The 25,956-nt window shown below is 43.1% G+C and overlaps 1 protein-coding gene across 2 annotated transcripts; it reads right to left on the reverse strand.

Annotated features, from left to right (window-relative positions):
* Positions 1-20,546, reverse strand: LOC115464207 (oocyte zinc finger protein XlCOF6-like). 2 transcript variants are annotated; one of them, XM_030194600.1, is made up of 4 exons: positions 20,425-20,546; positions 13,484-13,610; positions 4,231-4,347; positions 1-2,835 (listed from the first exon to the last, which is right to left on the reverse strand). In XM_030194600.1, exons 1-4 carry the CDS (start codon positions 20,494-20,496, stop codon positions 776-778), a joined length of 2,376 nt encoding a protein of 791 aa, XP_030050460.1. In that variant the 5' UTR covers positions 20,497-20,546; the 3' UTR covers positions 1-775. The 2 variants fall into 2 exon arrangements, with proteins under 2 accessions (XP_030050460.1, XP_030050467.1); XM_030194607.1 differs by lacking the exon at positions 20,425-20,546 and adding an exon at positions 18,843-18,928.
* Positions 20,547-25,956: the final 5,410 nt, after the last annotated feature.

Consider the following 25,956-nt stretch of genomic DNA (forward strand, 5'->3'; position numbering starts at 1 on the left):
ACCAGCTATCCCCCACTGAATATCCCCGGTTAGCAGATAGCCGGTTATATCACCCGATATAACCGGCTATCTGCCGATGTTTAAAACCCCAAATTTGTCCGTGGGAAAAGGTGGGATATATTTGGCCGGTTTAAAGAGAATCGGCTAAGTCTGAATACTGACCGAGCCGATTATATTTAAATTGGCCAAAAATAAACCGGATATTCAATACCGGTCACCGGAAAAAGACCCGCATTGAAGATCCAGGCTCAGCACCAACTGCTGTAACTCCTGTGGTCGGAATATGGGCCCTAATATAAATAACTATTCAGAGAAGGGAAAGTAGCTAGGTTTCCAGCCCTGCTATCTGGATCTAGTTTCAGACAGCTCTGAGAATAAGTAGGTGCTGCACAGCAGAAAGCCAAGCAGTAGGACATATCTAAGCAAAACCTAGTAAAAGGCAGCACACAGAGAAAGTTTTGATTTGCAGATTTCAGTGACTAAAGAAGACAGTAAAGAATATGAACAGCAATTAAATATAGTGGGACATCAGATTGTAAAGATATTTCAATAAAAGGAGTGACATGATCCTCTTGGTATTACAAAATTAATTTCATAGCTATATTTGTTATGACTTCTATTAGAGAAGACCTGATAGCAAAGCATTATAATAATCTAACCTACAAACAACCTAAGCACCCAAAATAATGGGAAGGATTTCTAGATCCTTTTGCCACATTTTCTTGGTTTCAGACTACATTTCTTGGTACTTGAGAATCTTCTATCTTTCCACAATTTACAGAGTAATATTTTTCTGCCTTAGGTGGATTCTTTGGTGCTTTTTGAGGATTGCCTTCTGAGTAAAGCTATTACCACAGTCACTGCATGTATATGGTTTCACTCCTGTGTGGATTCTATGATGCAGATTGAGTTTTCCCTTCGAACTAAATCTTTTACCACACTCAGTGCATGTAAATGGTTTTACTCCTGTGTGGCCTCTCTGATGTACATTGAGTGTTGCCTTCGCAGTGAAGCATTTACCACACTCAGTACAAGTAAATGGTTTCAATCCTATGTGGATTCTCTGGTGTATTCTGAGATTTTTCTTCAAACTGAACCTTTTATTGCACTCAGTACACAGAAATGGTTTTACTCCTGTGTGGATTCTCTGGTGTACTGTGAGGTCTCCGCTCTGACTGAAGCTTTTACTACACTCAGTACATGTAAATGGTTTCACTCCCGTGTGGAATCGCTGATGTGCTCTGAGATGTGATTTCTCTCTGAAGCACTTACTACACTCAGTACATGCAAATGGTTTCACTCCTGCATGGATTCTCTGGTGCTTTGCAAGGTATACCTTCCTACTGAATATTTTACCACAATCAGAACATGTAACTGGGTTCATTTCTTTGTGTATGCTCTGATGGCTTGTTAAGTTTCCCTTTTGACTAAAGCTTTTACCACAATCAGGACACATAAATGGTTTCACCCCTGTGTGGACTCTCTGATGTAATCCGAGATGTCCCTTATCACTGAATCTTTTACCACAAACAGGACATGTAAATGGTTTCAACCCTGTGTGAATTCTCTGATGCTTGATGAGGGTTCCCTTCTCACTGAAGCTTTTACCACACTCAGTACATGTGAATGGTTTCTCTTCTGTGTGTACTCTCTGGTGTTTTATAAAGTTATTCTTCCAACTGAAGCTTTTACCACATTCGCTACATGTAAATGGTTTTACCCCTGTGTGGATTCTCTTGTGGTTTGTGAGGCTTGCCTTCCAAGTAAAGCTTTTACCACACTCAGTACATGTAGGTGGTTTCAGTCCTGAATGGATTTTCTGATGCATGGTACGTTTTGCCTTCTGACTGAAGCTTTTTCCACACTTAGTAGATGCAAATAGCTTTGCTCCAGTTTGGATTGTCTGGTGGACTGTGAGGTTATACTCAATGAAACCTTTACCACTCACAGCAGATGTAACTGGTTTCAATCCTGAATGGATTCTACGGTGTATTGTGTGGCTTTTACCACTGTCAGAATGGGTACTTAGTCCCCCCTCCTCTTTCTGAATGTTCTGGAATTTTGAGAGGTTTGTCTTCTTGCAAAATATTTTTTCAGATCTAGTAGAAGTGACTTTTTGCACAACAGTTTGCTTTTGTGTTTGTTTATGTTCTATGAACGTTTTCCTGTGACTAAAGCTTTTCTTGCATTCTGTACCTAAAACTTTTCTCTCTCCTGGGTGCAATTGTACATTTTTTGTAATGTTTTCTTCCTGGGTGAAGTTTTTGTCACAACCAAGACATGAAGATATTCTCTCATCAGTGTTTCTCTGGTATTTTGCAATGTTTGTTTTATTGGCAAAGCTTTTCCCATATTCTGTACTTGTACATGTTCTGGTTTCTGTATTACTTTTCTGGTGTTGCATTAGCTCTTTCTTTCTACTGAAACCTTTCCCACACTCAGAACATGTAAAACATGTCTCTTTTATGCATGTTTTCTGTTTATCCTGTAATTCTCCCTTTTGACTGAAAGTTTTCCCACAGTCTATACGTGTACATTCAGTCTTCAAAGCTACACTCAGAAATATCTCACAAACATCACATAAACATCTTTCATCTCTTTTCTGGTTTCTCTGCTCGTTTCCTGTATGTGTGATATTACTAGTACTGTGCTCACCTAGAGCCGAGCATCCTGTTGAATGTTTTTCTTTATCTTCCGAGATCCATTGATTTTTTCTCTTTTCTTCCCAATCAGAAGTTTCTTCTTTGTCTCTTTCTGATATCTGTTCCCCTTCAGGATTCTCACTGAGCTCCCGTTGATGTCTCAATCTGTCACTGTTTCTAGGGTCATCTTTTTCTAGATAAAAGCAAAATTCAGTAATAAAGTACCCCCTTTGTAAATTTGCCACCCCCTCCCTCTCTGCTCGAAATACAACATTTCCAAGATGATCACTACAAGAGATGCAGATAGAATGTTTAAGTGTATGTGTATTCAAGCTTCATATACTGCCATTACTTCAAAGAAAATCAAAGCGGTTTACAATAACAAATTTAAAACAATAAATAAAAGAAACACCATAAAAAATAGGAAAGAAATTGACACCGAACCAACAAGTTAGTTAAAAGACAAAATGAATACCAAAAAACTTAAAATTTAAGATACAAACCCTCTAGGATATTAAAGATGCAAAATCCCCAAAAGGTTCAATACATTTTATGCTGCTTATCCCAGAAATAAGCAGTGGATTTTCCCCAAGTCCATTTTAATAATGGTCTATGGACTTTTCCTTTAGGAAGCCGTCCAAACCTTTTTAAAACCCCGCTAAGCTAATGCACTGAAGACGTGAAAGAAGAAGTTGATGGTCAATAAGATCTAATGCGGCTGACAAATCTAATGAGATAAGAAGAGCGATCTCACCCTTCTCTAATATCGAATGAAGTTCACTGAGCAAAGCAGTTATAGTTGTTTCTGTGCTACAGTAAATAAGGAATCCAGTTTGTCTTGGGTGCAAAGCTTGAACTTGCTCAGCAAAAAAAGAGTAGATTTGGTCAAAAACTATCTTTACAATTTTAGAAACTATACAGAGATTAGAAACAGGTCAAGAATTATAAGATCAAGAGAGTCTCCAGAGTTATTCTTAAGAATTGGCTTAACTATAGCTTTCTTCCATTGAAAAGGAACCATAGCATTAGAAAAACTGGTAGATATCATGTGAAGAAGATGTGGAAGTTTAAACCGACTGGATCTAAAACAGAAGTAATGAGATTATTCTGCTGAATAACTTTATCTAAAAGAGCGAGAGATGGTATGGAAAAATTATCCCATGACGTGGAACGCGAGTGTAATGGTGGATCAACTGAGTATACAGGTGATGGCATGGCTTGTGCCAGGGCAGAGCTGAGGTAGGGCCTGGGAGGAGCCAGGACTTAACCGGTTACCAGACGTATTCAGACAGCTAACCGGTTAAGTAAGTGGCTAAAGTTAGGACAGCAAAAAAGCTCTCCTAAAACCTTACCCACTGAGCTAACCGTGCACTAGTCTGAATATTGGCCAGCGTCCAGTTAACTAGTGGTACTGGAATCAGGGCTCCCAGATCCCCCTCCCCTACAGTTCCTCCTGGGCCTACCTCAAAGTCCATGGTGGTCCAGTGGAGGTCCCATAGGCATAAGCAATGTCCACTCACTCCTGCCTGTTGTGGGTATGGCCACAAAATGGCCGCCACAACCCCTAGTGTTTGCTACTTTTACTTACCTGTGTACGAGTGAGTAACCTCTCTCTCTTCTGACTTTTTCAAATCCCAGACATGCAAATATTCCGCTTGTTTAATTCTTGATAATACTTCAGAATCAATGCTTTCACAGTCTGCGCCTAGGAATTAGAAAGAAAATTAAGGTTTATGCCACCTCACTCATTCCTTGACTCACAGAACTATTTCTACCATATGTCTTCGTATCTTAATACTACCCTGTTAGCTTCCCTTTGTCTCCTTCCTATGTTTCAAAGTTCTGTTCCATTGCTATATTCCTTAACGACACTTTGATTGTCTCGCATAATTCTTCACAATGTAATCCATAACCAAGTTGTAACGAATTGTATTTCCACCATTCATCTTATATTGTAAGCCACACTGAGCCCGCAAAGAGGTGGGAAAATGTGGAATACAAATGCAATAAAATAAATAAATTTTACAAAAAAAACATGCAGCACTAATTTTCATAAGAACAGCCATACTGGGTCAGACCAGTGGTCCATCTAGCCCAGTATCCTGCTTCCAACAGTGGCCAATCCAGGTCACAAGTACCTGCCACAAACCCAAACAGTAGTAACATTCCACGCTACCAATCCCAGGGCAGGCAGTGGTTTCTTCCATGACATTGGGGGGAAAAATGCAAGAACATAACATAGCACAAGCTCAGTTTTCAAGTTTCATTAAGACTTCTAAGGAGGCTTCAATGGTCCAGGTAGGGAGGCGAGATAAGGAACTCAGAGACTTCCGAGATGTACTTCTGCTCCACTTTTTCTTTTTTTTAATTTTTAACAGGAGCTAGAGCCAAAAAAGGCACCCTCAAGCTCAACTGAACCCAGGTATAAACTGGGTCAGGCAAAGAAGCCCAAAGGCGCTCCCAACTCAAATACAGCTCAAAAAAAAAAAAGGGGCAAATGGAACTTGGAATAAAACTGGCTCAGAAGAGAAAACCTCCAGAAAAGAAATTATAGCTCAACTGAAAACTAATTAGAAACAAATTCAGGAGGAAGAAGGGAGGTCCAAGAACACCGCCAAAAACCACCTGTCAGCAGGCAAAGCCTGGGTGCTGCCAAACTGGGAACAAAACAAAAAGAGACCATGGAGCACTGCCAAACCAGACTTTGCTTTTTTTTTTTTTTTTTTTTTACACAGAGCAAATATGAGGTCAGATAGCACAAGGGGCTGAGAAACAAAAAGAATCACCTCAGGGCCAAAGAACCAGGAAGTACAGGGAGGGAAGGGGGGCCAGCATGTTTGCTTGTTTTTCCAAAAAATAAAAATATTGTCGTCTGCATCAATCAAACATAAATAACAGTCCAGTTCATTAACAGGTTTCACGGGGGACAAACTCATGGGCTCTGTCCCCATCCCCACCCCATCACTGCGGGCTCTGTCTCCGCCCCGTCCCTGTGGGCTCTGTCCCCATCCCCGTGGTTACCATCAAGCCCAGAATCCTGTGGCCAATCCAGGTCACAAGTACCTGGCAAGATCCCAAAACAGTACAATACATTTTATGCTGCTTATCCCACAAATAAGCAGTGGATTTTCCCAAGTCCATTTTATGTTTAAACAATTTTTATTAAACATCAATAAAATAATACAACCATAATCTTGTACAAATTGTTAATTTTTGTTTCCCAATACAATTCCCCCCCCACCCAACATACTTATGTTTCATCAGTTTTATGAAAAACGGTATACACTTTTATCAATAGTATATAGTGTAATCAGTACAGCCAATCCTTAAGTCCCATCATATTCAAACAACAACCAATTTGAACCTTCTACTTTCAACTTACTTTGTTAGGTCTTTCATCTAACCCCCCCTCCCAAATCCCTCCACACCCAACCACCCCCCTCCCCCCATACCCTCCTAATCTCGCCCTCCCTCTCCCTTCCCATGGAAAACTCACAAACATCCTAAAGAAGGAAGTATCTTAACCCTTAGCTCCAGTATAGTGGTTACAGCACATTCAATACAAAGCTCCTTCCTTTAGCTGATAAGTTATCTATATATTTCCCCCAGATCTTCAAAAACTGAGTTTTTCGTTTCGGAGATCCTCTGGCTTCTCTTGCCTCCCACATCAGCAGCTGATGCACCAGATTCCGCCAATGCCAAAATTCTGGCACTGCTTCTGAGGTCCAGCATTTAAGTATACATTTCTTTGCTAACAAACATCCCTTACGAAAGAGCAATGTCTCCTCTGGGGTATTTCCTCTGAACGACCCGTAGATATCTAATAGCATCTGTGAGGGGGTACCTGATACATCACAAGACAGCAGCTGTGACAGGTATTCAGCTACCTTGGACCAAAAACCCTGAATAGCTTGACAACTCCAAAATGCATGATAATATGTGTTTTCAGCTCTTTTACATCGTGAGCATAGTGAATTTTGTGCCCCCCCAAATTTTGCTAATTGTACTTGTGTGAAGTAGGCCCTGTGAATTACTCGAAAAGCACATTCCCGATATTGGGCCCCACTAACTAAATTGGCAATACCCTTCACCTGCCTTTTTATATCCCAAGTAGAGAGATCGAGTCCCAAATCTTTCTCCCACCTCTCTCTAACTGTTTCCCAGTCTTTAACTGTTCCAACTATCCCTAGCGCCTTATACATGTCAGAGACAGATGGTTCAGTATCTGAGAGTTCCTCAAAAAATCCCTTCAATTTAGATCCCGACCTTTGTTTCAATCTCTCCCTGTCTAGGGATTGTATAAAATATTTCAATTGGCAATAAGCGAAAGTATCCCCCCACTGCAGTGTTTCATTACCAAAAATTTGCTCTTGCGATTTTATCTGTCCCTGAACTCCTATTACGTCTTCCAGACAAACTATTCCTCTTTCCTCCCATCGTTTAAATACTGGATTCTCCAAGCCTGACACAAATTTAGGATTCCCACGAATGGTCAGCAATTCTGTAATTCCCGCATCCACTTTCAAACATTTTCCTAAGAACTGCCAAGCGTCTCTCAGCGGAGTCAACAGCAAACTTTGTCTTAGGTATTTAGGGATCAAAGATCTCTCCACCTGTAACAATGACACTAAGTGGTAGGGAGCACAAAATGCCTCTTCCATCTCTAGGGGGGTGTATTTATTTGATTCAAAAACCCAGTCTCTAATATGTCACAATAAACATGCCACATTATATAATTTCATATTAGGCAAGCCGAGTCCCCCCTGTGACCAGCCCCCCCATAACAGTTGGTATTTGGTTTTCGCCTTTTTATTTGCCCAACAAAATCTCATTACCAACCGATAGAAACTCGTCAGATCTTTATTCAACAGCCGAAGGGGAAGAGTTTGCATGACATATAACCAGCGAGGTAGTATGACCATACGTACAAGCCCCAGACGACCTATCAGAGAGAGCGGCAAGGCATCCCATTTCTCCAATTGTTGTTTGGTTTGTGTCAATAGTTGTTTTATATTAAGCTTGTAAAGATCACTAGTCTTTGTGGTTAACAAAATACCTAGGTAACGGAAGTGTCCATTCGCCCACCGCAACGGGAAAGTCCCAGGCCAAATTCTAGCAACGTCTTCATCAGTAGCCAATGCCTCTGATTTCTCCAAATTTAGTTTAAGACCAGAGAAATCTCCAAATTCCTGAAATGCCTCTAATAAAGCTGGCAACGATATCTCTGGCCTTGTGATCCCAACTAATAAGTCATCGGCGAAGGCTGCTAGTTTAAACTGAACTGCCCCAAACATTACACCATGAATGTCCGGATTAGAATATACTTCTCTTATCAACGGATCCAAATATAATGCAAAGAGTAGCGGCGACAAGGGGCATCCTTGACGGGTACCCCTCTCTATCCTCACATTTTCTGTGCAAGTACCATTCACCACAACTCTCGCTGTTGGGGAGGTGTAAAGAGATCTAACCGCATCCAAGAACCATCCAGCAAATCCATATTTTTCCATTGCTGTAAACAGAAAATTCCATCTCACACGGTCGAAAGCTTTTTCTGCATCAAAACTTACTATAAGGGCCGAACTATTCCTCCTACCAATCTGTTCCAAAGAGAGTAAGATCCGTCTAAGATTCTTTGATACAGCTCGGCCTTTAACAAAGCCTACCTGCGCTTCATGTACAATTTTTGGCAGCACCCGACTCATTCTGTTTGCCAATATTTTTGCAAAAATTTTGACTTCACAATTTAACAGTGATATGGGTCTGTAAGACTCGGGTAGAGTGACATCTCTTTTAGGCTTCGGGATTAATATAATACGGGCTATATTCAATTGATCAGGTAGGGACCCTTTCTCCACCCATTCATTATATGCATCCACCAATGGTGGGAGAATCGCCTCTCCCATCAGTTTGTAAAACTCTATTTTCATCCCATCCGGCCCAGGTGTTTTTCCTGACTGACTACTGCCAATAGCCCATCTCACCTCATCAATAGATATAGGTTCATTGAGCTTTTCTCTCTCCCTATCCGTCATTCCCGGAGATTCCAAATTATCCAAGTAGATAGCACTTTCCAGGCCTGAATCTTCCCCTTCTGTATATAATTGTTGGTAAAAAATTTTAAAAATATCTCTTATTTCAGAATCGGAGTGACATATTTTACCTGTCTGATCTCTCAAGGCTGTTACAATGCGAGAGGCCTGTTTCCGAGCTATAAGTCGTGCCATCAGCTTCCCACCTTTGCCCCCAAATTTGTATAATTGAAATTTATAGTAGGCTTGTGATTTGACCTCACGTTCATGAATTAATGTGTTAAGAGTCACCTGCGCTTCTAGTAATTCTTTTCTAAGACGGGCGTTCGGGGTTTCTCCAAAACTTTTCCGCAAACTTCTTGTAAGTGCCTCCAATCGCAAAATTTCTCTATCCCTAGCTTTTTTGAAGTGACTAACATAGCTTATCATCTCTCCTCTCAGGACTGCTTTGGCTGCTTCCCAATAAGAGGAGGCACTTGCGACCGAGTGCTCATTGTTAACTTTATATTCAGCCCAATTAGCCATTAATCTGTCCCTAAAACCTGTATTTTTAGTTAAATAGCTCGGAAAAGACCACAAGCGCTGTTTCTCCTCTGTCCCCCTCGGTTGCCAGTTCACCCAGACTTCTGCGTGATCTGAAATAGAATAGGGTCCTATTCTCGCCTCTCTAACCCCTCCCATTAATGATCGGGACAGCAGTAGGTAATCTATCCTCGATTGGGTATTATGAGCCCTTGACATGTGAGTGTAGTCCCTATCTTGTGGGTGTAATATTCGCCATACATCTAGAAGGTCCAGTACAGTGCAGAGGTTGGGCAGACCTCTTGAGGGCCCGTGCCGGTATGTAGGAGGGACCTGAGATTTATCCATTGTTGGATCACACACCATGTTAAAGTCCCCTCCTAATATCAGTGGGATGGGGTCCACTTTGGTAAGTGTGTTCAACAGAGTTTTATAAAATTGAGCCTCAAATTGGTTCGGAGCATATATACTTCCTAGCAGCACCTTCTGTCTTGCTATTATCACCTTACCAAAAATGTATCTCCCCTCATGATCTTTAATCACATCACTCAGTTCCGTCACCAACCCTTTCCTAAGTAAGATAGCCACCCCTCCCTTTTTCCCTTTTGCTGGTGAAGCTACACATTCCCCTACCCACCATCTGGCCAATTTTTCATGTTCTTTATCTGAGAGGTGTGTTTCTTGTAAAAAAAGCAATGTCTGCATGAATTTTTTGAAGATATTTCAAGATTTTTGATCTTTTAATGGGCGAGTTAATACCGCCAACATTCCATGTTACTATTTTGATCATTTTAAGGGACATAAAAACATCCAATTTGCCATTGAAACCTTTTATCTCCTGAAAGAGGCCACCCCAGCCTATGGTCTCTCCCAGCTACGTCTATGCACTGTATATACCAAGCCCTCCCTAAGTGCGATAGTATCCCATTCCTTCTTATTTCAATAATACCCTTATTTTCCCTGTGAGTTTTCCTTCCTAGTGGTATCTGCTCCCCATTTCCTTGAAATCCCCCCTTCTCCTCCCTTACCCCCCTCTTCATCCCCTCTGTCTTCTTTACTACGTCCCCCCCGAGGAACAAGTCACGTTTGACTCCCCCCCTTACTAATTCCCGCCCAACAAATAGTTTAATTTTTGTGTTCACATATTCACACCGAAAAGTATTTTTTGTTTTGTTTTATTCCCCTTATCTCACTAATCCCAATTGGTGTTATGTAAAATTTCCCACTCAATAAGCCTCAATTATGGCTAAGTCATGTGAACCATTTACAACTTGCTATAACTGTCAAACAAAAATATCATTTCAAACATTCATAGAACTTCATCAAACAAATATAACATTTCAAACATTCTTAGAACTCCGACAAGAGCTCTCAACTCTAATACATGCAATTAATCTCCCAGCTCTATTATACCTGGATGGAATGTGGAAGCAAAAAAAAAACAACATTTATCTCAGTTCCCATCTGCTTTTTACCCATATAGTCTTTCATGAGGTTGTCTCCCAACCTGAGCAGATTGTATTTCTCATCCACCTTATCCACCACAACTGCTGGAGCACTCCGTAGTTAAGCAGTCTGCATAGTTATGGTAATTAAGCCTTTTGAAGCAGGACCGAGTACTTCCAGAGAGATTTATTTTGTCTAATTACCTCCCTCCTCAGTCTATCCAAAACGCTTCCAGGGTCCAGTGTTATCTCAGAGTATGTTTCCAAACTGGCTTTTGCTCAGCATATATATCAATCACCCCGTTGGGTCAGTACGGATGTAAACCTCAATCTATTCCCAAGTCCATTTTAATAACAGCTTATGGACTTTGCTTTTAGGAAGCTAGGCAAACCTTTTTTAAACCCCGCTAAGGCACAGGCACAGGCAGCTCCTTGTGACTCTGGGCAAGTCACTTAACCCTCCATTGCCCCATGTAAGCCGCATTGAGCCTGCCATGAGTGGGGAAAGCGCGGGGTACAAATGTAACAAAAATAAAACTTGAAAATTTAAAAATTTAAAAAAACCTCTTTTACCACATTCTCTGGCAAAGAATTCCAGAGTTTAATTACACGTCGAGTGAAGAAATATTTTCTCCAATTTGTTTTAAATTTACTACTTTGTAGCTTCATTGCATGTCCCCTAGTCCTATTATTTTTGGAAACAGCAAACAAGCGATTCATGTCTATCTGTTCCACTCCACTCGGTATTTTATAGACCTCTATCATATGTCCCCTCAGCAGTCTTTTCTCCAAGCTGAAAAGCCCTAGCCGCTTTAGCCTTTCCTCATAGGGAAGTTGTCCCATCCCCTTTATCATTTTCGTTGCCCTTCTCTGTACCTTTTCTAGCCCAAAGTATGCACTCCCTCAACAGCACTGTGAGTTGGAACCCCGAGAGCAGATGATGCTGCTGAGACTGGAAGTATCGGGTCAGGAAGAGTGCAACCTGATTGATACTGAGGAGGATGGTCAATCCAACATCCCAGAGCTGGGGATGACAGTTAAGACTGCTGACTTGTGGAGTGAGGTGCTTCAGGAAGAAGACAGCAGTACCATGGAAGGAGTAGCAGACATCACTGTGAAAAGTGACCATCCCATGTGCTGGGTGTTAGAAGTTTACCTGAACCTGGGGACTGGGATACAAGAAGAGTTTGCAGTCAGAGATGGTAAAAGTAATTCCCTGCCTGAGGCGCGAGAAAGCTCAATGGGGGGGTCCAGTAGCCGGGAAGAGAGAGTGCCAATACGTTGATCCTACAAGTGAGTCACAGGAATGGTGACTTGAGAATCGAGAACTGGTTGACCGGACAATGGCCTTCAACTGTGGAACCAGATGATGAATTCATTAAGGTAGGTCTATCGTACAGAGTGGCTTTGACAAAGGACAGAATGCAAGGGAATTCAAGGGGGCCATGGAGAATGAAGAGGATGGTATGTTGGAAGATGGTATGTTCCAGAGGTGATGACCCTTTCCACATGAGGGGAGGGGTGGAATGGACGGTGGCAACCATTAGAGAGTGGAATTCAATTTCCACCACCTCCTATCGTACTGAATGTTCCGGAGACAGGGACTTGGACGATCTGTGGCCATTGGTGTGATGGGCCCAATGGCTGCTGCGTTTATCTTGCTCTGTTCATGTGGGGATGCTAGAAGCATGGCGTGTCCACTGTGGTAGTTTGGCTATGGCTCAGGGGCGGTCCTGGCGATTACTAGTGGTTGTGGGGGTCCTGGGTGCCCTAGGGAATGGTTACCATCAGCTCTTTGGGGAGGAGGGGGGTCCCTGGTTGTGGAAAGCATTTAACCTGTGAGGGCTGAGCTGAGGAAAGTATGTGAGTGAATGGTATAGTGAAAGGCACTCCCTCACTGATGGTGTAGTTCAGCCACCCCAGACTGGAGTTAAATGTCCTGAGGCTGAATAGATCGAGGAGGTCCCACGTGTGCAGAGGACACCAAGGATGTGGTGAGCAGGGCTGCAGTACCTGTGAAAAGCCTGGGAAAGAAGACTGGCCTTAGAAGAGGATGCTACCCTGTAAGTGACTGAAGCAGAAGCAGACTTCAGGTAGGATATTTGGGAAGTCAGGGCCAAGTGGTACCCAGTGTGAAGTACTGAAACTGGAATGCTGGGGACTCCTGGAAGAGACAAGGGGTGACCAATAGCGCTATAGAAATGATAAATAGTAGTAGTAGAAGTGTGTCGTCAACATACAGGAACAGGTAACGAGAGTCAGAGTTTAAGCATAAGAAGTGACTTTGTATGTATAATGTCCCTGAACTGTGGAAGAAACAAGTTACACATTTCTCTGCTTTTAAATAAATACTTTCCTTTCACCCTTAACCTGTGTGGCTGTGCTTTACCGAGGTCCCAGGCCTGTCCAAAGAGTCATGAAATCACACCCTCCTTCAAGTATTCTGTTTTCCAATCCATGATTCAAAGTAAATTTATAAAAATTAAGAAGACTACTTATAGGAATAAAGGAGGAGATTTGTTGACAAATGATTGGGGCTACTCTGACACATGACATTGTGCAGGTGGAATTTATTGTGAATGATGACTCTCTGAGGTCTTCATTTCCACTATAGTGTGCCTTAATATTTTATCTATTTATTCTTTGGTGCGACTGGGACAGCATAGTATTGTTGTGAAATTCTAGTTTGATTTACTGAAGTACTAAGCACAACTTTCTCCATTTGTGTATATACAATGGTAAATCAAGCCATGATCATACTTCAAAGTTTTAGGAGTAGAAGAGGTTCAGGAACAGATCTTCCCCTGTATCTGTTTAAAAATGTAGATAATGCAATCCTTACCTAGTGAAATCAGAGTCTCATAATTCTCCATCATCACCTCCCTGTAAAGCTTCTTTTGGCCTTCATCTAAATACCTCCATTGCTCCTGGGAGAAATAGACAGTGATATCCTCAAACGTTACTGACACCTGAAACACAAACCAGAAACAAACTTACTGATGTGTGGAGGAGCTCAGAATGCATTAGAGTTCAGATGACTTTATTCTCCTAACATTATATTACAGAAAAGAGGACTCCAGGACCCCTCTTCCCCAGATATTGACAGAGTTGCTTCCCCATGTTTAGCCCCACATGGGCTACACATGGGAGTGGAGGAGTAGCCTAGTGGTTAGTGCAACGGACTCTGTGTTCAATTCCCACTGCAGCTCCTTGTGACTCTGGGCAAGTCACTTAACCCTCCATTGCCCCAGGTACAAATAAGTACCTGTATATACTATGTAAACCGCTTTGAATGTAGTTACAAAAACCACAGAAAGGCGGTATATCAAGCCCCTTCCCCCCCCCCCCCCAGACTCCAGGATTTGCAAGTCTAATGTAACCCAAAGTCACCAGTACAAAACCATCAGGAGTCCTATGGCATCCCATTTGAACCCTCCCCTCCACAGGAGAGGAGAAAGTCTCCACCTAAGAAACTTTCCTTCCCATCTTTCATGAAGAAGATGGTGGCTGTCATCCCAGTTCCTTTGGAAGTGGAGGACGGACCCAGAGCTAAGATGTTCAAGGTCTTGGAATATGACTCTCCTTCTAGAGAGGCTGTGATGGTCCCATTTCACGAGATTTTACAGGCCATTCCAGTGAAGAACTGGGAGTTCTTTCTGACGGCCCCTGTCCTCCCCAAGAAGATTGACACCATGTACAGGTGGCCATTGGGGTGGCTGGAAGTTCCAGATCAAGGCAACAGTGCCTACAGGCTGTACTCCAAGCCAAGAGCTCTCCCTTGTACCAATCGATTCCCAGATTGTTCTTTTGAAGACAGAGGAGTCCTAATATAATGGGGTTCACTGTCGTCTGGAGAACATAGAAGACAATGCCCTCTTGGTGCATGGTCCCCTATCCTCAGATGCAGGGACACTGTTTTAGTCTTGATGAGTCCCTGGATGTTGCCATATACCAAAGAAACAGGTATGGGCCTAGAGAGCTCTTGGGTAGGGATGTGGAAATGCCAGACAAGGGCCTCATCAATGAAGCTCCCTCCTGCTCCAGAATTGATGAAAACTTCTCAAGGAAACACTTGGTTCAATTCTAGGGAGCAGGAAACCAGATGATGTGTGCGGGGAGGACACCTTGCTCCAGCCAAGGCTAGGCCAGCATGTTTCCTGGTTTCTTGGGGCATTTAAGAGCTTAGTGGCCTCTCTCTCCACAATACAGGCATAGACTCTTAGTTCGACACCATTGTTTTTCTTGATCAGAAGAGGTAGTCTTAGAAGTGGAACGGGGAGCATGCTGAAAATTGGAAACCAGATAGACTGTTCGGCAGACCGATAGCCACTCCTGCATGTGCTTTCAAAACTGGACATCTATCCAATTACACAAGTGGATAAGGTCATCCAATGTTGCAGGAAGGTCTTGACTGGCCAACTTGTCTTTGATCTGAGATGACAGCCCTTGCCAGAACATGGTGAACACATTATTCCACTCCAGCTGAGAGGCCAGAGTCCGGAACTGAATGATGTAGGTGCCCAATGTTTGCGAACCTCGTCGCAGGTTAAGCAGTTCAGAGGCTGCGGAAAAGGTCTTCCCCGGTTCCTCAATGATTCTTTGGAAATGTCCCAGGAACTCATTCAGGTTGTTTAGTACTAGGTCGTTTTGCTCCCAGATAGAAGCCAAAGCAATGGTTGGGATCCTCTCGGGTCCCAACCATTGCTTTGGCTTCTATCTGGGAGCAAAACTCTGGCCGTGCTTGAAGCTCAAAGATTATTTGACACTGGTTAATGAAAATCCTGCAGGTCTTCTGGTTCCCATCGTACCGGAGGGGTTAACGACTGGAGCAGGCTCAGAGCTGGCTACCATGGGGTGAAAGGCCTGCGGCCTGACGTACCACCAGACTCTGGAGATAGCACATCTGTAGAGTGAAATCCTAGACTGCCCTGGAAAGCTGTTGGACCTGGACAGCCAGCTGCTGATGGAGCTGCAAGGCTGGTGACTCAGTCGAGCTCATGGCCTTCACAATCTGTCATGGCCTTGAGGGCGAGCCCTTGGACCGCTGTGGGGTTCCTAGCCTGGGGGTCAAGAGGGTGCCAATGGACAGCTGCCAAGTCACTATAAAGGGAGGGGAGAGGATGGCTCTGGAAAGAGCCCTTGGGGGCAGGCCCAGCAGAACCAGGACCAGGGATGGCTCTGAAAAGAACCCTTATAGTCCATGATTCTATCCATTGAAATCAGTGCTAAAGGTCCCATAATGCACCAGGATGAGGTTGGTAGAAATCCAGGACCAGCCAAAAAGTCTCCTTCGTGAAATGGATAAATTGGCAGCTCTGCAACACCATCAACTTCCATCAGACATTAAAACATTTTTCCCTGGCTTTTTGAAGTCCCAAATTTAGCCTATAAATCATTAAAATTCCCAGTCAGAACTAGAGAGCTGCATGGAAACGGGGATGGTGAAATTCACGCGGGTACTGCGGGAATCCCCTCCAGCTCTGCGAGGATGGACCTGGATCCGCAGGTATCCCACAGGGATGAACCCAGATCTTGTGGGGTCCCCGCGGAAATGCACAGCGATATGAGCTTTGCCTCTCCTCCACCGAGCCGCAGGGTGCCCTCCCGGCACATACCTCAAGCCACCCTGGTGGTCTAGTGGATTCTTCGGGGCAGGAAAGACCCCAGTCTGGAATATACATAATGTCCAGAAGCAAAAACACATCGAGTATAAATGTAAAGCAAGGTAACAACTGTCATCAATCAATTCCAAGATAATCTCCCCGAACCCCCAATCCTTACCTACTCAACCTATTGAAGTCCAAAATCTAACATAGTACAACATTAAATAAAACAATGAAGTTGAACTACATGGGTTGTTAAAAGTCCAAGCAAGATTCATCTCTATGAATGTTTCCCTACTTCCTTAAGCAGCAGAGTCAAACCCAAGGAGAGGACTGATGCTGTGTAATTCTTAAATGTGAGCAAGGCCACCATCTTTTAGGTCCCCTCCTACAGGATACCAAGTACAAAATCTCCAACTTCCTCTATCCCAACCCCCCACCCCTGGTGTGCAACGCCTGACCACCATTCACCCTAGCCGTTCTCAGTGCCCCAGTGAAAACCTATTCAGGACCTGGCTACGTGCCATCAGGGAAATCTTGTTCAGATAGGCCTCCCACACTTCAAGGAATCTCTGCTGCCTCTAAGGGGATAGGTTTGCTCCCTGAGACTCCCAGAGAATAAGTTCATGGATTTTATTCCTCCAATACCAGAAGGAGGGAGGGTGATTTAATACCCAATGGTTGAGAATGCACTTCTTTCCAAGGGTGCATGACTTGCCTAAAAATAGTTTTTCTCCCATAGTGCCAGTTCCCCACAGACTAGGGGAGCTGAACATTGATCTTTCAAAGGTAAGGACCACACGATGTCCCAACACTGACTGGAGAAACTGGGAGACAGCTGACCAGAATGATTTGATTTGCCTACACTGCCATATACCATGAAAAAAGGAGGCATGCATCACTTTTTTAAAATGGCTACCGAGCCTTCCAGCGGAGGCCTTGTGAGACTTCCGCTGAAGACTTGCAAGGCCACCACTGGAAGTTTCCGGAAACCATTTTAAAGAAGATGCAGAAGCAAGAGGGTCAGCGGCAGCAGGTAGGAAAGACTGGGGATCTTTCCTGCCCAACAGAATCCACTAGAACACCAGGGTGGCTTGAGGTATATGCCAGGAGGGCACCCAGGGCTGGAGGGGAGGTCTGGAATATGTAGGTGGGTTGGAGGGTACTGGTAAAAACCCCAAAGTTATTTGTTTCCCCTTCCTCAGTCGGATCCCTGTGCACTCAAAACAAAGCAAGCAAACCTATGAGCTGCTGCATCCATGTTGTTGTTCTTTATTGTTGGTGGAATTTTTATTTAATCTCACTTAGACTTTCAAACATGCCAGCTTGTGTATATAGATGTACACAGAGGAGGTATAACAGAATATTTGTTATAAATTGTGTGTGTCATTTGGAGGGGTTGGTTAAAGGGACACACTGGTACTGTTATATTCGTGCAGAGATGTTTTTCTCCTGGTAAAGGGCCACAGGTGCTCAACATTCAGAGTTTCTATCTATTTATTTACTTATTTATGGTATTTATATCCCACATTAAACAGGAATTAGATTCAAACTTGGGAGCATTAAAAAAAAATTTTCCTGTGCCTACATCAAAAGAAAAAAAGATGGCATGTGGGAACTTGCTCCTTCTGTTTTGTGAATTGCAGTGGAATATTATAAAAATGCACTTGCCTTTTTTAAAAATGCCCAGTTGGGTATATATGCGAATCTCAACTTTGTTAAATGTTTCAGACATATCCATCTACTTGCTCCCATGATATAACTGAATTCTATTATTCTGTCTCACTGTATTTTCAAATGTAAGCTACATTGAATCAGAATTTGCTTGGGATAATGTGTGATATAAATGTAAAAAAAAATTTCTAATAATCTTTTTGCTACTGTTTTCAATTGCATTTGATATTGTTTTGGGTGACCCAGTATGGCTTCAACTACTGGCTTCAGCCCATATGACGGGCTAGAGAGGCTCACCCTGTCTATTTTATCTAACCTCCTTGGTAAAAAGGGTGGAGGGAGTGTGGGTGGGTATAGGGAATAAAGATTGGTAAGTGGGGACATACATGGAGGAGTGGGGAAGGGCAAAGTGGAAATAGTGCACATGGGATAGAAGAGGATTGAGAGGAGAGGAGAACGTGCAGTTCATGGATATGTGTATCTTAATTTTGTATTTAGAGTACGGAAGAAAATTATTTGTTACTTTTACTAGTAGTTTTACTGCTTATAGAATCTGGTTTTCTTGGGAGGGGTGAAGGTGACTGCAGCACAGCAAGGGCAGGGCAGGCCGGGGGCTGGGATGGAGGAAATTACTTGAGGCAGGGATGGCTTAGCTTCTGGCGGGGACAGGTTACATTTGTGTCCCCATGCAACTTTCTAGTCAGCACCTTACCTGGCTTCCAATATGCTCCTTACTATTAGCTGTAAATTACAGGCATTTTATAAGTCAAGCAGTGAAGATGACTACAAAATAAAAATAAAAAAAAAATAAAGGAAAGGAAAAAATGTTTTCCTTTTTTATTTTTATTGTTTAGTCATCTTCGCTGTTTTGTCCATTTTATAAGTCAAGACATATTTATTTAGGAAGCATGTATTGAACCTTACAGGTTAATTATATTGAGGTGATGAACTTGAATTAATGTTATGATTTGATGATGTACCTTCCTGGTAATGTCCAGCTTCTATTGGTGTAATCTGCATACAACAATGAGATAAAAGGCAGGATATAAAATATACTGTTATGTTATTTGCAACAGGCTCGCTGGATATATCAACAATTGAGGCTTGGCTTGAGTTGTGGCCTGCCAGAATTCTGGAGCATTCCAATTGCACATGAGCATAAATCTGTGCATGCTCCAAAACATAGTAACAGATAAAGACTTCTACGGCCCATCCTGTCTGCCCAACAAAATAAACTCATTTTACAGCCAGGCCCTGACAGCCACGACCTCTCCTGCCCTCACTCCCTGAAGCAGCCTGACACTTCAGCCCGCCATGGCCTCCCAAGCCTGATACAGTTCTCAGTGCTGCCCCAGCCAGGCAGGAGCTGCCCCGGAGCAGGCGATTTTGACCCTCTCTCCACCCCAGACTAGAGTGTGACTGCATCAAGGCAGTTCTTTTACATTAATTTGTTGGCTGTTCCCTTGTCACACCAGACTCACTTGGAGAAGACTCGTTCTCAGGTGTTTTTTTGTGATGCATCTAGGCTGCGGAACTTTCTTCTCTTTGTTTAAAAAGCATTTGAAGGCATATTTGTTTAGTAGGGTATTTTCTGGAAGGGGGATTTGAGATTTGGGTGGTTGTAGTGAGGTGGTCTGTCGGTTTTATGCCGCCTTTTCTTGATTTTATGTATGGTTTTGATGGTATGTGTGTTATTGATTTTATGCATGCTTGTTGTACTCCGCTCAGATACTTTGATACATTTGTTAAACAAATAAATTGAATGTGGAAACGAGCAGGGGAACTGCCCAATCTGTTCCCCAGTCCTAGGGATCAGATACTGGGAACTGCTCTGCCTTCCAGGCTTACTGCTACACGAGCCGGTTCTTTAGCTTGGCTACCCCCTCCCACTCCATTCATCAGCAGTCTCCCAACATGGAAGTCATGCCTGAATAGCGTAGATAAACATAAAAACAATTTGTTGTTTTTCACTTTGGGGGAAACACAGATGATTCTTCTTACGGTGTCCAATCTGTGACCCTCAACATTGTTGCCTTCTGCACCAGAGCCTTAACAGGGTCAACCTGACATGTTCTCTAGAAATGCCCAGAAAAATGAGCTCATCTGTCCCACAGCTGTAAATAAACAAGTTTAACTGCTATTTTCCATCATAGAGAGATTAAAAAATAAATCCTAGCACCTATATAACTTGTCAATTCATTAAAAATTCCCCTCTCCTCCCAATTTAGCCATACAGCCAGAAGGAGAGAGGGTTAGAGACTGGAGATAAAAGTATGGAAAGGGGGAAGCAGGAGCGGGGGAGGAGGAATGAAAGAGAATTTAAAGAGATCCCAGTTAGAAGACTCTGAACGGCTGCAGGGAATAAAGAGCAGAACTTTCTTTTCTGGAGCACCAGGAAGGGATGGAGCAGTGCCAGGCTAATTTCTTCTTCTCTTTGTGTATCAGAGGTTGCATGACATTGCCTGGCACTGCATCCCCTGCTGCCCACCTCCTGCCAGTCTCCTACCTGCTGAGCACAAAGCCCTGCAGCCATTCTCCTGCCCTGGCTCCCTCTTTGTTGGCTCCTCAGTGCAGGCATTCAGCTTCTCTCCTAGTCCTAATGGAGTCAGACAGAGAGAGAAATGGGGAAGTCAGTCTGGTGACAGATCAGAGAGAAGGGAAGCAGGAGGGAAGGATGGGGAGGGACACTGCTGCCATCTACTGCACCCTCCCAGTACTGACACCAGAGGACCAAATCCTGGACAGACTATCCCAGACAATCCAAGAATCTGTATTACAGGGATATTTTGTACAGGTGTCAGCAAAATGCTGCATTACCTGATAAAGGAGAGAAAACACGCAATCTCCATCCATTCCGACCCTCCACTTATACCTCATACGATCACTATACAACTTTGTATTTGTTATTCACCGACTGGGCAAATGCCTTTGACAGTACTATGTAAGCCACATTGAGCCTGCAAATAGGTGGGAAAATGTGGGGTGTAAATGCAATTAAAAAAACATAAGAAAGTAAGTTCCTAGGTTATGGGATGGATTAGTTTGTCTCTGCTCACAGTGACAGGAATAAGAGCTACAGATTGGATCCAGGACTTTACAGGGACATGGAGACAAAGAACATGGAAAACGTACAGAAAGTGAAGTTGATTAAGTGTTACAGGGATTCACCTTAGAAAGCAGGGGAATGCAGCCACACGCTATCTGGTGACATCTTTCTTACGAAGCATGCACAGATACTCCGGTGCTAGACAGGCTTCACCCCTCCAGTTCAGTGTATATCAAAACTCGATGTACATAATTTTTCTGGCTTGTTTGGTTTTTTTTGATAGAGGACATGAGAAGGTTGTGTGGCTGCATTTCCCTGCTGTCCACAGGAATCCTTCTTACAGGTAACCAACTGTGCTGTCTCTGCAGACAATCAGAGGAGATTCAGGCACACTAACTGGTGATGCAAAGTTGAGGGTTGGTTCATATCTGTAATAGTTGTGGACTCAGCACTGCTTGTCCAAAGGCTGTATCTGTGGGTGTAGAGGCATCCACATAGTAATTTGGTAACTCTGTGTACTGAAGACCAAGTAGCAGCCCTGAAGTTATCAGTTATAGCGATACAGTGGTGTACAATAGTGGCAGATGCTGCTCTCAAATGCTGGGGTTGAGTCTTGCATGACAACTTTATCTTGGCCTTGCAAAATAACAGAGCATTACACAATTGGATAGAGTGCATTTTGATCTCGGTATCCCTGGGTTATTCAGGTTGTTGGTAACATAGCTGTGAACTTCTATGAAGTCCTGTGTGATATTGAGATAGAATAGCATTGCTCCTTTACAGTCTAAAGAGTGAAGTTTCTCTTCTGGTATCCAGGATTGGGTGCTAGAAAGAATGTAAGTAGTATACTGTAATTGACCAATTGATGTGAAATTCAGAGACTAGAGATTGGTGGGGATTGGTGACCTGGATACATCTCACTAGCCAGGGGGGGTCCGTACTTGTGTCAGGGGGATCAGTTATTGTGCAAGGGACGTGGGGTGGGGGGACATGCATACTCTGCTTATATGGGTTCAGCCGGGACCCCCAAAGTGTCTTATGTGATCCTGACTGAATATTGTCTGGGACTCACATAAATTCCGGTGGCCTGCATGAGTCCAGTCAGACACTTATATTCAATGCCGGCACCAGGATATGGTGCAGCATTGACTATCAGGGCCTAGTTTAGACAGCAGTGATGAGTGTTTAAAAAATACTGGCTGCCGCCAGCTGAATATTGACCAGAGTAGTTCTCAAAAGCAGCAGGATCTAGCTCTCAGCAATTACAAACATTTTTATACTTAATTTTTCTTGTTTTTTTAACGCAGTTAGGCATTATTGATACTTGTTTTCATGTACATTTCATGTAAAAATCTTGTGATTTGAATGTAGAATTGGACAAATGCCCTGACCTATCCTATGAATACACGGGTAAGATTTGCAAAACCTCAAGGAACTATTATGTCCTTCTCTGCTACCAGCTCAGCTAGGGGAGACGCAGATTTATAATGGACGTAGGAAGTGCAATGATTGCTGCTTGTGTTTCATGATGTTAGAAGTAGAGCGTTTCATACATCCACAGACGGCGAAGGAGTACATTCTGAAGGTGAACACCACTTGTAGATCGGATCATGTGGTATATTGTATCATTTGCCCTTGCAACAAAATATATGTGGGGCACACAACACGCCCGTTATATGTTTCGTTTGATAGAACATAAGAGTACAATCAAAACAAAGATATGTTCTTCACCATTAGCTTGTCACTGTGAGCTGCTACAACATACTTTCCTCCAGCTTAAGTGTTTTGTGCTACAGCAGGTAGAGATGTCTCCAAATCGTATTGGAGACAACAGAAAACATGTACTTTTGCAAAGTGGATTTTTCGGCTAAATTCACTAGCTCCTGAAGGATTGAATGGAAGGATAGAATGGTGCCACTTTTTTTGAACTTTTTTGAACCCCTTTTTTTTAAATAACTGGTTCAGTAATGAAGATATTGAACGAGAAGAATTAAGAGACACCCCCCCCCCCCCATGGAATAAACTGATTGGCTCATGATAAAGTAGGGCATCTGATGTGGTCAGCTATAAAGAGCGGCCATTTTTTAATAGGCTTGTCTTCCTTTGTTTCCTCTGTGCCGAGGTATGAAGTTATTGCTGGGAATTGAAGCTGACCCCCGACAGAGTTGGTACAGATTGTAACTTATTTTTCTTTCTTATCTTATGCAGGAGTACGCTAAAAAAAACACCTCCGTTTCTAGTAAATTTGTTTTACATCTTAGAGGGTCCTTTTACTAAGCAGCGGTAAGCACTATTGTATGCCTCCCATGTGCCAGAATGCACTACCGTGGGGCAGGCTCAAGCACCCTGCGGTAGTTCAGATGTCTGTGCACGCTTCCCTGGCACTAAGAAATACTTTGTATTTTTTTTAGTGCTGGGGACATGTTTGGGGTGGGGGACTCTGCCAGTGAAATCCGCCTGGGGAGAGAGGTTACTGCGGTAATATATCCTGATTGTTTATTCCACATCCTTGTCAACTAATCATTTTGCTGACCTATAGGAGTCCCTTGACCCTTGATGCAGGCGTTTGTACGCCGAAACACGGACCGTGTTGGGTCTTCATTATAAATAAAGGACTACATTTTTCTCAATCCTGAAGGCCCAGTGTTTGCTTTGTTTGTTTGTTGGGGTGGGGGACTGAAAGTAGGCATGCCAGCCCTAATTGGTTCGTGTAGCGACAATGCTGCATACCATCTGATTAGCGCATAATGCATGAGCCCTTCCACCTGCTAAGTAGTGCCAGTAAGGGCTCACACGCTAATGGTCTTGCGCTAATTAGGAAATTAGTGCATGGCCATTAATTGAGGAAATGAAAAAATCAGTCATTTTACTGCTGGGCTAAAAGTGGCCTCAGAGCGCAGGATACCCATGTTCTAATCACAGTGCATGGCCCCTTTTAGTGCAGCTTAGTGAAAGGGCCCCTAGTCCATGTACGTAAGCATTGGTTTTGCCTAACGCCCTTGCAGTTCATGACCAAAGCCATCTCACGCTTTTGGACAATTTAACATTTCTTTATTTATTGTATTTGTATCCCACGTTTTCCCACCTCTTTTCAGGCTCAATGTGGCTTACAATATATCATGGATAATGGAAATAGCAAGAGATATACATTTGGTTTATACATATTTTTAAAATCTCACAGTTTGATTTAGCATGAAGATAGTGGTGCGGGATTTTATCTCATTTAAAATGGCAACTGGATGGGAATAAAAAGGCTTTAAAACAGAAGGGAAGGCTCAGGATCATCTTTAAAATACTCCCAGGTTCCTAATCCATTTTCACACAGTGGTTTAGTGCTGTGACTAGGTCAGCTTTGGGAATCTGAACGGGCAGGCATATCTAATACTTTGTATTCTGCACAACACAGGAGGAAGTGTATGTCTGCTTCTGTTTCTCCTGTGTTTTACTGTAGGCAGAATCTGGCTTCTTGGGGTTTCCAATTTATGATTTCGCCTGCACTTTTTTTTGTCTACTTTGGGGTCATTGTTTCTGTTTTTGATGAGACTTATCATATTTTCCACATGACCAAGATGTGATGTTTTGTTAGAATATGCTTTCTGTGTAGGCTTTTGTAGCAGTCCAGCTTGTTCTCTTTTCTCTATGTGTTCGAAGGACTGGTGAAATATTTACGTTTACCACAAATTGTATATTCTTTTTATGACTTGTAATTTTTTTTATATTGTTACTTTGTAAGCCGCATTGAGCCTGCCATGTGTGGGAAAGCGCAGGGTACAAATGTAATAAATAAATAAATGTAACACAGACCACTAGACCCTGAGGCAGGTTATCGAAACACTGGCCATCATAGGTCGTGGCCGGGACTTGAGGTGCAGGAAGTACCCGAAAGAGAAGAAGCAACAGACAAGCTAAGTTAAACTAATCTATGCTCTGAACATTGCTATAAAGCAAATAAAATAATTATATAAAAAAAACAAAGAATAACAGAAAAAGTAATGAGGTTTTTTGGCCAATGATGAAGCAGGGCTGCCCCTGAAGCTAAACTTGAGCTGGGGGCTTCTTGAGGCCTTTTCCTCTGAAACGCCAGTGTGGTTCAAACAACAGTGTTGTAGTTGAATATGCCAATATTCTACTTATGGAATCTCCTATCTTTCTAGATATCTTTGTTAACTAATTGTGGAGATTACTCCCTGTCGAGTATATAGTTTGTGGTCCTATGAATAGCCAGCTTATTAATAACACCCCCAAACCCTTCTCTGCCCCGTCCCTTCAGGGGTATAGTGAAGGTATCCAGCGTCCGGGGGAGCCAATGTTTGTATCTTGGGCGGCCCTACCATTAGGCCTCAGGCAGCAATCTTCAGGGAGCGGCAGGGTCACTTTCTGGCATCTACTACTACTACTATTTAGCATTTCTATAGCGCTACAGGGCATACGCAGCGCTGCACAAACATAGAAGAAAGACAGTCCCTGCTCAAAGAGCTTACAATCTAATAGACAAAAAATAATACTCCACACTGTAATAATGTAAATTCAATGAAATGTGCCTTAAAGTTTAATTATTTATCATCTCCCTCCTTTCCTCTTCAATCCCCTTCCCCCAAGCCTATCTTTGTTTATCAAAAGTCGGAGGTGGCACCGGCATCTTCTCTGTACTGCGGCCCACCTCTGACATAAATTCCTGTTTCCTCAGAGCGAACCACAGTAAAGAAAAGAGGTTGGTGCAGGCGGCAGGGCTTGACAGCCAATGGGAATTGCTGCCTCATCCATCGCCATCGTCTTTTGGGAAACAAAGGTAGGCTTAGGGAAGGGGGTTGAAGAAGGAATGGGGAGATTCCAGACCACAGCCGGGGGGGGGGGGGGGGGGGTTGGCGCCCCTGTTTTGTATATGTGCCCTCTCCCCTCACAACCATCCATTTCCAGCTGAGAGCAGGAGAAAGCAGCTGGCAGCACAATGATCCTGTGCTTCTCTAATTCAATCTTCCTGCCCACATTGCC

The sequence above is a fragment of the Microcaecilia unicolor genome, chromosome 1, assembly GCF_901765095.1.
Source record: "Microcaecilia unicolor chromosome 1, aMicUni1.1, whole genome shotgun sequence".
Taxonomy (NCBI): domain Eukaryota; kingdom Metazoa; phylum Chordata; class Amphibia; order Gymnophiona; family Siphonopidae; genus Microcaecilia; species Microcaecilia unicolor.